General features: G+C 37.0%; 2 protein-coding genes across 2 annotated transcripts; one reads left to right on the plus strand and one right to left on the minus strand.

Annotated features, from left to right (window-relative positions):
* Nucleotides 1-2,548: 2,548 nt before the first annotated feature.
* Nucleotides 2,549-4,478, minus strand: LOC131693287 (mucin-2-like). The gene has a single exon (XM_058980996.1). The coding sequence runs from the start codon at nucleotides 4,400-4,402 to the stop codon at nucleotides 2,873-2,875; it is 1,530 nt and encodes a 509-aa protein (XP_058836979.1). The 5' UTR covers nucleotides 4,403-4,478; the 3' UTR covers nucleotides 2,549-2,872.
* Nucleotides 4,479-10,475: 5,997 nt separating this feature from the next.
* On the plus strand, nucleotides 10,476-10,796 carry LOC131687344 (hemiasterlin resistant protein 1-like). Its single transcript, XM_058971423.1, has one exon. It carries the CDS (start codon nucleotides 10,476-10,478, stop codon nucleotides 10,794-10,796), a length of 321 nt encoding a protein of 106 aa, XP_058827406.1.
* The last annotated feature ends 1,978 nt before the right edge of the window (nucleotides 10,797-12,774 follow it).

A 12,774-nucleotide genomic window follows, 5' to 3' on the forward strand; every position in this document is an offset into this window, starting at 1 on the left:
TCATAAAAACAGACGCGGCGAATTTTCAATACGTATTGAGCCGTGTTCATAGATACTAGTCAGATTAGTCGTATTGGGGCTAATTTCCGATCAACTATTCATTTTTACGGCAATGTTTTCTCGACTAGATCTGTTCGCACCCTCTCATTCTGTTCGCACCCTCTCATTCTGTTCGCACCCTCTCATTCTGCGGTCTAAGGACCAAATGTCATCAATAGACTTAGAATCGCGTGGAGGCATGAGATAGGAAACTTGTAAGAATTTTGCTATCCCACCGTTTGACTACCAGAATGGATGGGAGAACAGTAATACTAGCAAATACCGACTACCATAAGAGCGGTGCAAATTTGAACGAGTGACGTAGAGTACTGCACTGAAAAAAGGACCAGGAGTGCGATTTTACGAAGTTTTAACTTCCGATGGCCCTACATTTTCTGACAAAGTGAAGTTCTTGAATGTTGAGATTTTTATTACTGTTTAGAAAAGCAAAAGTATCATAAAGCTAGTGTCAGGCCTTCATGAGACCTCAAGAAGTCACTTTTGGAGGTATTCGTAAATGTAGATTTGTCGGTAGACGGTTCCAAATATAATAGAAAAATACCTAATTTAACACAACTACAGATCACTTGCAACATAAAAAGCTTTTTGTGAAATTCGACAGCTCCATCTTAGGCCAATTCAATAAATTTCCTGCATGAAAGTTTCCATTTTTTAAAAACGGTTTTTAAGCCAAAGCTTTGGAAGTTAAACCTTGGCGTGGAAGTGCCGGTATATTAATATATTCTGTTACATAGTGTAGAATTAGATTTCGTCATTTACGGCTAATATACAACCGCCAGAAGAAACTTAAAACGTTGGTACACAATCAAGAAAGGCGAATCAGAAAAGGTATATGTCAGTGATTCACTAAATACAGACTGGAAAGAGGGTAATATGGAAAACCTTAAGGTCCGCCCAGATTAAGTCTTCGGTACGGAACAAAACCTCGGCCTAGGAACTCCTAGCATATTGTTAGTCGCCTCTTACGACATGGGAGCAGTTCCCAGAGGTTCTATTCTTGGTTGAAATAGTGCAAAAAGATTTCAGCCCGCCGGACACCACACGGCTTAGAAGGAAAAAAAGAAGAAACAAATACATCTGTGACAGAAAAAAACTTTTTCATTTTGCTGCATTACCCAGCATCTTTCAAAATAGTCTTAATTTGTTTTATCTACTGTTTTCTATATCTCCATGCTCCCAAGATATTATTGGTGCGCATAAAACGGTGAAATCTGAAATTGTTTTTTACGTTTAAAGGTGGGACTTTACTAGCATTCAGGTTCTTCTGAGCACACTGTTAAAATAAGGCAATCCATTTTTTACAAATAAAAATGTTTTTGGAATAAAACTTCTTAACGAATGAATCTAGAGACTTCGATAAAAATTTAATAGCTTTCGCTGGCGATTTTAGATCGCGAATTAGTTTTCCACAAAGTTGTACACAATTAAATTGTCCATAAGATTCTCACTTTTGGTAATATTTGAATGTCTAAAGTACTACCCAGGGGCAAAAATGTGAACCAGTTTCATTGAACCTAAGTTTTCAAACAAAAGAACTTTAAAATAAAAAGTTTTTCTGGAGCCTCCGACAGAATATTTTAATTTTACTTTCAAATGAAAGGGAAAAGCACATTCTATCACATGCTGAAATTTTAGCTATGTCGATTTATTTCGAATAAAATTGTTCTACCAAACACACCGTGGGGCATATCACAATCACCCCCTTGATCGAAAAATTGTCTCAACGTAGGAGTTCGGTATTTTTTACATATAATGTGTATGCAAAGTGTGAAGTAAATCGCTTCAGTAGTTTTTGAATGGCAGTTAACACCGCAAATCGTGTTTTTTCCAGACACGTTTTACAAAAAGTTTCGTCACCGAGTCGCTTGTCGATATTTTTGCATGAATGTTATTGAAATGATACATTTTTTTTATTTCGATTATAGAGGTTTTAACCTTAAGGTCATTCGCCTCTTTCGGGTTAGAAAAATCTCTTATGAAAAATTTCTAACCCTATGTGCGGAACTCGAACCCAGGTGCGCTGCGTACAAGGCAATCGATTTACCAATACGCTACGCACACCCCCTAAATGATACATTATAATGCACAAAAATTTTGGTTAACTCGCTTCACCCAAAGTTCTAAAAACCGTCAAAAAGTGATTGTTTTTTTTGCTGAAACCCTTAGGCTGTCGACATCTTTTACGTTAAAGTTTTAAAAAATTGGTGAAAGCGCCGAAGACTTTTCGCCTTAATGTGAAAATAAAATAAAATAACACAAAAATCAGTGAAAAAGATGTCCTTTTAAAGCTGTCAGGTAGAACGAAAAGAAAACATTACTTTTTATTTCCCATTCAACTCTAATTAATTTGGTAAAGGGTTATTTGCATTTTATTGTCCTACTCTCTCCGGAATGCAGCATACTTACAATCTTATATTTTGGGCACCATTAACACACAAAGAAATTTAAGCGAGTGTGATTCATTTACTCTCATTCTCTCTCATGCAAATTTAAATGTAATAAGTGCGAAGGGAAGAAAAAAGATATCTATTTGATATTTCGGTAACCTTACGGTACCCGGTCATTCGATGGGAATTTATTCGTAGCTTAAAATTGGTTTACTTTACAAAATTGAATTTATGATTTCAACGCGTGTTTATCTACGTCATAGAAATAATCCTGGGAATATGGACAATTGATACTTGTAAGACTTACTATTATTACTTTAAATCTAAGGAATATCGAATTTGTTTCAAAATATGTAAAATAGTGTATATTTGTCTCACATCCAGAATGATCCACTATATTTCCATGTTAAGGTGAAAATAACAACTTAATTGTATTTTTTGATGCCGAACAAGCGCGCAAGTTCTCGGCGCCTATCGGCGACACATTGAGCACAACACTGCACAGTTGGGCTACAACACGCAACATTAGGCCATTCACATCGTTGCAAATATTGACTCCAATGTTGACCGGAAGGGCACTCTACGAGGCAAGCTTTGCCTTGCAAACATTTGTAGAACGATGAGCAGCTGGCCGGATTTCGCAAGTGGATTGGAATGAGCGGATTATCCGTTAGTGGACATCCGCTATCTGAGTAGCACACCGGAATCGGGCATACTTCTGGATAGCAAGGATCATTTATGTTGGGTATCGTTTGGCATGGTATTCTTGAATCGCAGCATGCATAATTTGGCCATTCACAGCGTTGTAGCGAACTGCTAAAATGTTCTCCCGGTCGGCACTCCATCAAACATCGTTGACCAAAGTCGCATTTGTAGAAACGGGTACAATCTGATTCATGTGGCAGCATTAGAGGATTCATCGGATTATCATTTGCCGGACATCGACTATCAGGTGTACATGTTCCAGTGGCTGGCCCAGGTGTTGTGCTTGTGGTTGTTGTTACTGTTGTTTCGCTGCAAGGTATTCTTGGATCGCAGCATGCGATGTTCGGCCATTCACAACGTTGTAGAGCGTTACTGAAGTGTTCTCCTGGACGACACTGCATCTGACATCTTTGGCCGAAGTCACATTTGTAGAAAAGAGTGCAATCAGATTCATGCGGCAGTAACAATGGATTCATGGGATTGTCATTCGCTGGGCATCGGCTATCAGCAACGCACGAATCACTTCCTGGCCCAGTCGTCGTGACAGTTGTAGGGGTGACAGTCGTTGTTGTGATGGGTGTGGTGCTGCATGGAATTCTTGGATCGCAGCATGCAATATTTGGCCACTCACAGCGTTGTAGGGCGTTACTGAAGTGTTCTCCCGGGCGGCATTCCATTGGGCATCGTTTACCGTGGTCACATTTATAAAACAAAGTACAATCGGATTCATGTGGCAGTAACAAGGGGTTCATAGGATTATCGTTTACGGGACATCGGCTATCGTATATGCACAGACTATCATCCGGTGTCACGACTGTTGAAGGACTTGGTGTGGGAGTTGGTGATGGTGTTGTTGGAGCCATCGTTGGGGTAGTTACTACCGTCGTTGGGGTAGTTACTACCGTCGTTGGGGTAGTTATTGCAGTTGTCGGAGTTGTTGGAATCACAGTGGTCGTAGTAGGTGTTGTATCGCAGCATGGCCTGCACTCTACAGAGGGATCGCAACAAGCGATATGGGGCCACTCGCACCGACTTTCACTTACACTCCAATGTAAGCCTGCGGGGCAGCTCATTTCGCATGCAAAGCCGTTACTACATTGGTAAAACTTGCCGCAATCTTTGTGAGGAATTATCGGATTTTCATTGACAGGGCACCTAGTATCTCGATTACACACTCCCATTGGACATATTTTACATTCTTGTGCAAATGCCGGATAAAAGCAAGCAAGCACTACAAACAATTTTAACATTTTCGAACTATATTTGTTTTTTTGTTGTTTTTGACTTCTCCTGCTATAAAATGGTATAACGTACTAATTAAGCCACGGGATGTACAGTACAATTTATACATTTTCGGGTGATCGGACTAAACTAATCATCAATCAAAATCGAACCGGCTGTCATGATAGGAATTCGTGTTCAACGATCGGAAGACAATATCCGAAAAAGTTCAAATGACATCATGTCAAAGTCAGAATAGAAGACCGGTGAAGTCATGAATCCTTAGCATTCGTTCAACACTGGTATAGTTGATGTGACGTCAAATACTTCCATTTCACACAGGTTAATGATAAGAAACTGTCATTGCATCGTCAGATGAACACTAAAAATTTTATCGTTCAATGGCGTATTATTGAAGTTGACGACAATCATTACTGTTTATTCGTTGAATTATTGGTTGGAGATAAGATTAAACGAAAAAACCAGCTTTATTTTTCTAGTAAATAAAAATACTCGACTCGCGAATTGACTAGAAAAAACTCATCTAAGCTGGTTTAGCGATCGGATAAATCGGTTTCAGATCATCAAATTACCTAAAAACTATGTAAATATGCTTATCTAATACTTGCACATCCCGCTGATAATAAAATTAATACATTCTACAATTCAACGTAATTACATTTCCTCATTAAAACATATTGTCACTTGCTTATGGGAGCTGGAATAGAATTCCGTACTATTAGAAAAAAATCGTTGCCTTTTTGGTTATCTCAAGTATCCATCCTAGGTTGAGTCTGCTCTACATGCGGCTCCACTTAACAGTACGCTCAAATTTCGTTACCATTCTGCATTCAGCATACTGATGTATCAATGGCCAAAAGGGGGATGGTGGACCTGTAGGCAATTACACCTACTCAGTATCCGCAGGAATCAAAGATACAACAATATGATCAAACAGATTGAATAACGAATTTCGTTGAATTGTTAAGGTTTCCACGAGATGGTTTGTTAAAGAAGAGCGCGTCAAATTGTTTAGAACTGCTGGAGAAATTTATCTGTCGCGAACGACGAACACTTTTCCTCCTTGACTTCGATTGGGCTTCCACTTCATTTCATCACCTGATATATAATGTTATTTTTTAAGCCCCTTAAAAAATAACATTAAACATTAAAAATAACATTGGGTGTAGCGTAGTTGGTAAATCGATTGCCTTGTACGCAGTGCACCTGGCTTCGAGTCCCGACCCCGCACATAGGGTTAGAAATTTTTCAAGAGATTTTTCTAACCCGAAAAGGCGAATGACCTTAAGGTTAAAACCTCTATAATCGAAACAAAAAAAATGTTATTTTAAACTATTATATAGATACAAATATTGCATAATAATAATGAAATAATATTATGGCATATACTTGTTGCGTGTATTATGATTCCAGTTTGGTTAAGCGATTTTCCACTCGTCGTTAAAATGGCATGTGTTCATTGTACATTCTTAGTGCCGCATGTTATATAACTTACTAAAGAATTGTTAAACTATAAAAATATAGTGCAAGAATCTTGTATCTTAGAATCTTAGTTTTTTTTCGAATTTTGCAACGTAAAACATTTTTTGATAAAATAATTTTCCCAGATGGATGCATTAATTCTTCAAACAAATTTAGTCTCGAAAAACTTGGTCTCTTCAGAAAAGTTTTCGAGATTTTTTTTACAATAACGCGGCTAAATACTTAAATACTCCATATATTGAGTTATATTCGGCTATTTGCGAAAGTGAACCTCCAAAACTGATATTACTGTATATGATCTTCTGCTGTTATTAGACAATAAATTAAACATATTATCCAAGTCATATGTCTCAGAAGCTTACAGTAATATTGAAGAAAACTGGATTTAACAATAATTTCTTCAATAAAGATGTTTTCAATGAAATTCAGAACAGCTTTGCTGGAGACACCAAGTCTCTTGCTACGTTTTTGAGGAGTCATTTTCCATGATTATTTTTAAGAGAATTTATCACTAAAATAATTATACCAGAAGATGCTTTTTATGTTGGGAAACTTGCTGCTAAACTTTCACTGAAATTCCTTATTTTCCAATCAATCAATGCCGTATCAAGAAGTCGTTTCCAGTTCACTCTGTTCATGACTGTCGCACCGTAGGGCAAGAAGACTGCTCAGGTCTCCTTCATCTTGGCCGATCTCTCCTTTGTGTAGTTGTCGGATTAGTTTCTAGATCCCTTTTACCGAGTTGTTCGCCATTCTGATGACATGCCCAGTCCACCGCAGCCGCCCAAAGCAACTGTTGCAATAGACGTTTCTCGTCCGACATAACACCTGTTTTTCTTATTTTTAATCGAAAGATTACACATTTATAGGAACATTTCCGTAAAAATGAGATTTTTAGGAGCTATCATGATTTTTTAAAATTTGAAATATGCAAGAATGTTGAATATTTTTTCACCTCAGCAAGAATGGTGGGACTTAAAATGTGCGTTTGGGCAGCACTGCTTTGAATATTTTCACTTAAGTTCTTGGCAACGCGGTAAATGAAGTAGTGAATCCAGTGAATCGCAGTACAAAATTCATTAGCAATGTAAACAAACTAAAATGGACCTCTCGCTGTAGAACATTGAATACTTTACGGTGACGTCACATGAACTGAGTGTTCATTTTTGACAGTTCGCTTGTAGGGGACCGCGGGGCAAGTCCGACACCTTAAGCGCAATAATTTTTCTAAAATTCCACAAAGCTCCTAAAATTTTATATTCTGTGCATAATCCTTGTTTAGGTGGTTCTTAACAAAATATAATTTTTTCAGCGTTTCAAAAAATTGAATTCAATAAAAATTATTGGTTGACAAAAAAATGGAGAAAAATGACATATTAAAAACGCTGCGGGTAAGACCGACACCCCAAAGGGGCAAGAGCGACCCCCTTTTGAACTTTCTTTTTCTCAATTTTTTTCCATTAAAAATGTATTGTGTATGTGTGATAAAGTGTAATTATGTGTATATGAGTATGTGTGATGCAAACGCAAGCTTTCTGTAGTTTCATCGCGTAGCAAGAGGAAGAGCATTCGAATGCGTGGTGTTATGAATAAATAATGTTTAACGCATGGTTTATATTATGGTACGGGTTTTCTCAAGTAATTCTTTCGAGCCTAATTGCCACTTGTATAGCCATTCTAAGTAGGAAGAGCTGTTCTGCAAGCAGATTATATACGCTATTACTAGGACTCATTCACTTAAAAGTGACGCACGCTTCGTAGTAAGCTATCCGGTTCGTGTTGTGATTTTTCGGAACACTGTTGATCAATAATCCGGCGGTCAAAGAAAATTTTTCATGAATATCATTTCAAAATCTCATATTAGATTATACTTTTCGTTTCTGTTTGTAATATAACTATGAAACACGTTCAATTTAATTCTTAAGTTTTTTGGTCGGCTTTTAGACAATACTGATAAATAAAGACAAAAAAACATAGTTTCCGTGTATTTCAATTATTAACATGACGTAATTATAGTCTAATTGAACACAACAAATATACCCAGTCGTTTGTATCGATTCAAAAACGAACCCAATCAACTAAACACCGTGTCGGTCTTACCCCACCCAAAAACTGTCGGTCTTACCCCAACAGCGCACATTTTTGTTAAATGCTCAAATAACAGTATTGAAATATTCAAACTTATCTTCAATTCACACAAATAACGATATGGAGACTAGAATAGAATATGTGACACAAAAACTGGTCATTTTCAAAGCTTTTGTGTTATTGAAACCTTAAAATGTATCAACTAAAAATAACATCCAAATGCGCATCAACTTTGCTTTCGCTTGTTTTGTTTATTTTGTTGACGTTTAATGAATCCATACGGCATCGATGTGTATCAAAATGCCTTAAATAATCGTACTAATAATATCCTGTCATTATTGTATGATTTAAAATTTGATATCTGGGAAAAGTCGCGGGGTGTCGGGCTAGGGTTGCCACCCCTCTGGGTTTGGCCCGGAGACTCCGGTTTTCGAGAGCGATCTCCGGGTTTTACATCAATTTCTCCGGGTTTGGTAAGAAGAAGCAGTTAACTATTACTCTGGTTCAGATTTATTTTGCCCGACTAACCCTTCGTTTCAAGATGGCGAAGATAAGTTTACCAAATATTTCTGATTTTTTCACAAAGAAGTGAAAATGAAAAACAAATCAAATTTACTACAAATTAAGGAAAGTAATATTTCGCTATTTGCTGCAATTGAAATGTTGCATGCCACTAAGTCGCTCAAAATGGTGTAAAAAAGTTATTTTGCTGCAATTTTACCAAATCAATTCACTGTTAGTGGTGCTTATTACCAGCTGCACCAAGGTATGGCAGATTCGTTCTGATCCAACTGGCTAGGCCAACATCAAACGAGTTCTTCCGGTTTTGTTGTTACACCTGCAGCGATCCTGTTGTTGGCTAGAGAAGGTAGTTTTGCCCCTTTGTTGTGACCTCTGGTGATGAATAACCGACACCACATAGTGCTTCCTATGTGGTGCTGCTGCCTTGCCTGCTTTGCTCGCCTTTTCCTGTTAGTTGTGGAGGAGAGCAATGCTCGCTCGACTTGTCCTTCACAGCAAAAGTAGCAGATGCTTTTGTATTCGTGGCACATATTCGGAGAAATTAAGTACTAAACCAGATTAAATTACAGTTTTAATTTAACATAGTAATAAAAAGCGATTGAAGTGCTCCAAAATGCCGAGCAATCGTTTTGATTCCAATTTCTGTCTAGTTCCACTCAAAATACACCACCCCCCAGGTCAGTAAAAATCTCCGGGTCAAAGCTTACCCCAGTTCCCCTACTGTTTACATGGACTTAGAAAAATTCTTTACGATTTTCTTCGAGCGAATCTAGTCGTCCACAAAATTTGTAAACAGTACAAGCGAACTGTCAAGAAAAGTGAGGTTAACTATGCCAGTAAAGAACCTAATTGGATGAAAATGTTTAACCTCACTTTTTTGACAGTTCACAGAGCTTGTTTACATAGACTTGGAATTTTTCTTGTCCACGATTCGTTGAAGAAAGCGATTTTATTTGTTGCGATCAATTTAACTTGTTTTATTTATTTTTTGCTGAATTACAACGTTTGCCACGAAACATTTTGATGATCCCTGGTAATTGCGCTAAAGATGTCCTTGAAATTATATATATATATATATATATATATATATATATATATATATATATATATATATATATATATATATATATATATATATATATATATATATATATATATATATATATATATATATATATATATATTATATATATATATATATATATATATATATATATATATATATATATATATATATATATATATATATATATATATATATATATATATATATATATATATATATATATATATATATATATATGTCTAGTTCCACTCAAAATACACCACCCCCCAGGTCAGTAAAAATCTCCGGGTCAAAGCTTACCCCAGTTCCCCTACTGTTTACATGGACTTAGAAAAATTCTTTACGATTTTCTTCGAGCGAATCTAGTCGTCCACAAAATTTGTAAACAGTACAAGCGAACTGTCAAGAAAAGTGAGGTTAACTATGCCAGTAAAGAACCTAATTGGATGAAAATGTTTAACCTCACTTTTTTGACAGTTCACAGAGCTTGTTTACATAGACTTGGAATTTTTCTTGTCCACGATTCGTTGAAGAAAGCGATTTTATTTGTTGCGATCAATTTAACTTGTTTTATTTATTTTTTGCTGAATTACAACGTTTGCCACGAAACATTTTGATGATCCCTGGTAATTGCGCTAAAGATGTCCTTGAAATTATATATATATATATATATATATATATATATATATATATATATATATATATATATATATATATATATATATATATATATATATATATATATATATATATATATATATATATATATATATATATATATATATATATATATATATATATATATATATATATATATATATATATATATATATATATATATATATATATATATATATATATATATCGCATCATAGGTCCGCACCAGTTGCAGCCGCTCCACCTCGCCGGAATCGAGTTAGCCGATGGTCCAGCCTGCGTCACACTCGGCTGTCGCTGCACCAATGATAGCTCCCAACCAGGCACTTGGATTAATTGCTCAAATCGCAGCTACTGCTGGTAGTGTAGCGATCGGCTCCGTCGGCAACACCGTTGGACATGCACATCGGAATGTTCAGCGGCTCCGATTCACAAGAGGCAGCCTCGCAAGGACAGACTGCCCGGTATCAGGCGAGGCAAACGCTCCGGCAGGACCATGCTCGTGGGAGATCAAGCAGTTATTATCTTGTACCCAAGGGCAGGCCGAGTGTGATTCGGAACAATTTGGAACAAGTCCATATACATAGTGTTCACGTTATACTTTTTCCTCGAAGTTGATTGAATAAAAATAGTATAAATGTTGGCCTAATCCTGCAGCACTAGGATCAAAGATAGAGCTTTAACACCAACTCACTGTGTTTCGGTGTTTTTTTGCAAACGAACTATCAGGTCTATGTTTTTATTTAGTAAATGTTTTAATAAGTCTTAGTTCATTAGAAGTATGACTTTTTTTTATTTTAATGGCGCGGTGAAGGGGTGGTTAAAGTGCGAGTCGTATCTTTAAAATCGATCGCTTGAAATTAGTATAAACGATTATAAATGCGACAACATAAACTCATAATCTTTCTAATGGTTATTTAGCCATAGGCAACGAGGAAATCAGTATGTTTTATTCATGTTCAACAAAAATTACTCAGCAATAATTTTATTATTAATTGTTACGTAGTATAAATGATTATAAAATGCGACAACATAAGCTCATAACCTTTCTATTGGTTATTTAGCCAGGTACGAGAAAATCGGTGTTTTGTTCATGTACAACAAAAATTACTCAGCAACAATTTAATTTATTATTAATTGCTACGCGTGAGTTTGTCTCCAGTGATTGGCCAAAATTGGTCGCTTTTAGAATCTGGTGCTCTAAGCATAACTGTCCCATGTTAATAGCGAATCCCATAACACATGGGACAGTATAGCGACCATACAGCTGTAACAGCGAATTTAGCATTGACATCAATATAAACAGGTTGGTTGCAAGCAGAAAGAACAATACTAGCTGGGCTGCTAGCTGTTTGTGCTACTAATAACACTTGCAGTCTGTCAAATTGACATGATTCTATGATCTAGCTTCAATGACGATGGAATATAGCCGAATCCAAAGCCTAACCCATCAGCGCATTTGATCATGTAATGGATATTATCAACTCGGAAAGAAATACATTTTATTGTTGTCTGGTTTTGAGGTTAGAACTTAGAACTTTTATACTATTGTGAGAATGGTCCTCAGCAACTATCCTTCCAAATCAAAGATTCGTGCTAGCAATGAGGCTGCTGCTGTACATTTGTTTTCGTTAGCTGGCCGATTACGATTCCCCGGACCGAACCTCTGTTCCGCCGCCACAAGTGGGAAACGAACGATTCTCATTTGATTTCCGTAGTCACAAATTACCGAACCACTGGCAGGTAGCATAATCTTCGGACTTAGCTGTGAATTGGAACAGTCAAGCCTGACTTCCCGAGCTACATCTCACATCAGTGAACCTAAATGTGATGAGATTAGATTGAATATTTCTCTACGAAAGTTATCTTCGACTAACCTGGCTTTCCAGTCACGAGAAGGGACGGCGTCAGCATCACAAGCGATGAATTTGCATGACTGACGGTCATGGTGTTGAGCGGCTGAACCTGAAATCTATCCCAGACCCGTATTCGTTCGTCCAGTCCGAGCGATATTGCGTAACTCGGGGAACAGGCAAGTGCGACGACGATTGAGTCGTCATGAGCTTCAATGTTGTACATACAGGCACCTATAAATAACCAATCAATTTAATTACGTAGATTTAGGCCATACCGTAAATTTGGCTGACATACCCCGTATCATGTCCCACACACATAGCACACCATCCTGGTAACCAGATGCGCCCATCTCGGCCTGCCACTGGTCTATGAAAATACATGTGATAGGACCGCAATGGCCGTTTAGGATGAACTGCAATAGGTGGCTATCGAGCCGGAACACTTTAATAGGATACATCGAAGCTCCTCCTCGGATTGAGCTGGCAACGCTGTGGACGGATTTGAGTCGGCGGATTGCTGAAATAAACTAATGCTTCCTGCCGAACCGGTGCGTACGTGGGCTAAAAAAGAATAAGAATTAGGGCACTTGATGATCAGAAAATTAAATGACTTAGAATATACAGTATTTCAAAAAAATACAGACTGAAAATTAAATGACTTAGAATATACAGTATTTCAAAAAAAACAAGTAAAATCTGTCTGTTCTGC

This window comes from Topomyia yanbarensis, chromosome 3, assembly GCF_030247195.1.
Source record: "Topomyia yanbarensis strain Yona2022 chromosome 3, ASM3024719v1, whole genome shotgun sequence".
NCBI lineage: Eukaryota > Metazoa > Arthropoda > Insecta > Diptera > Culicidae > Topomyia > Topomyia yanbarensis.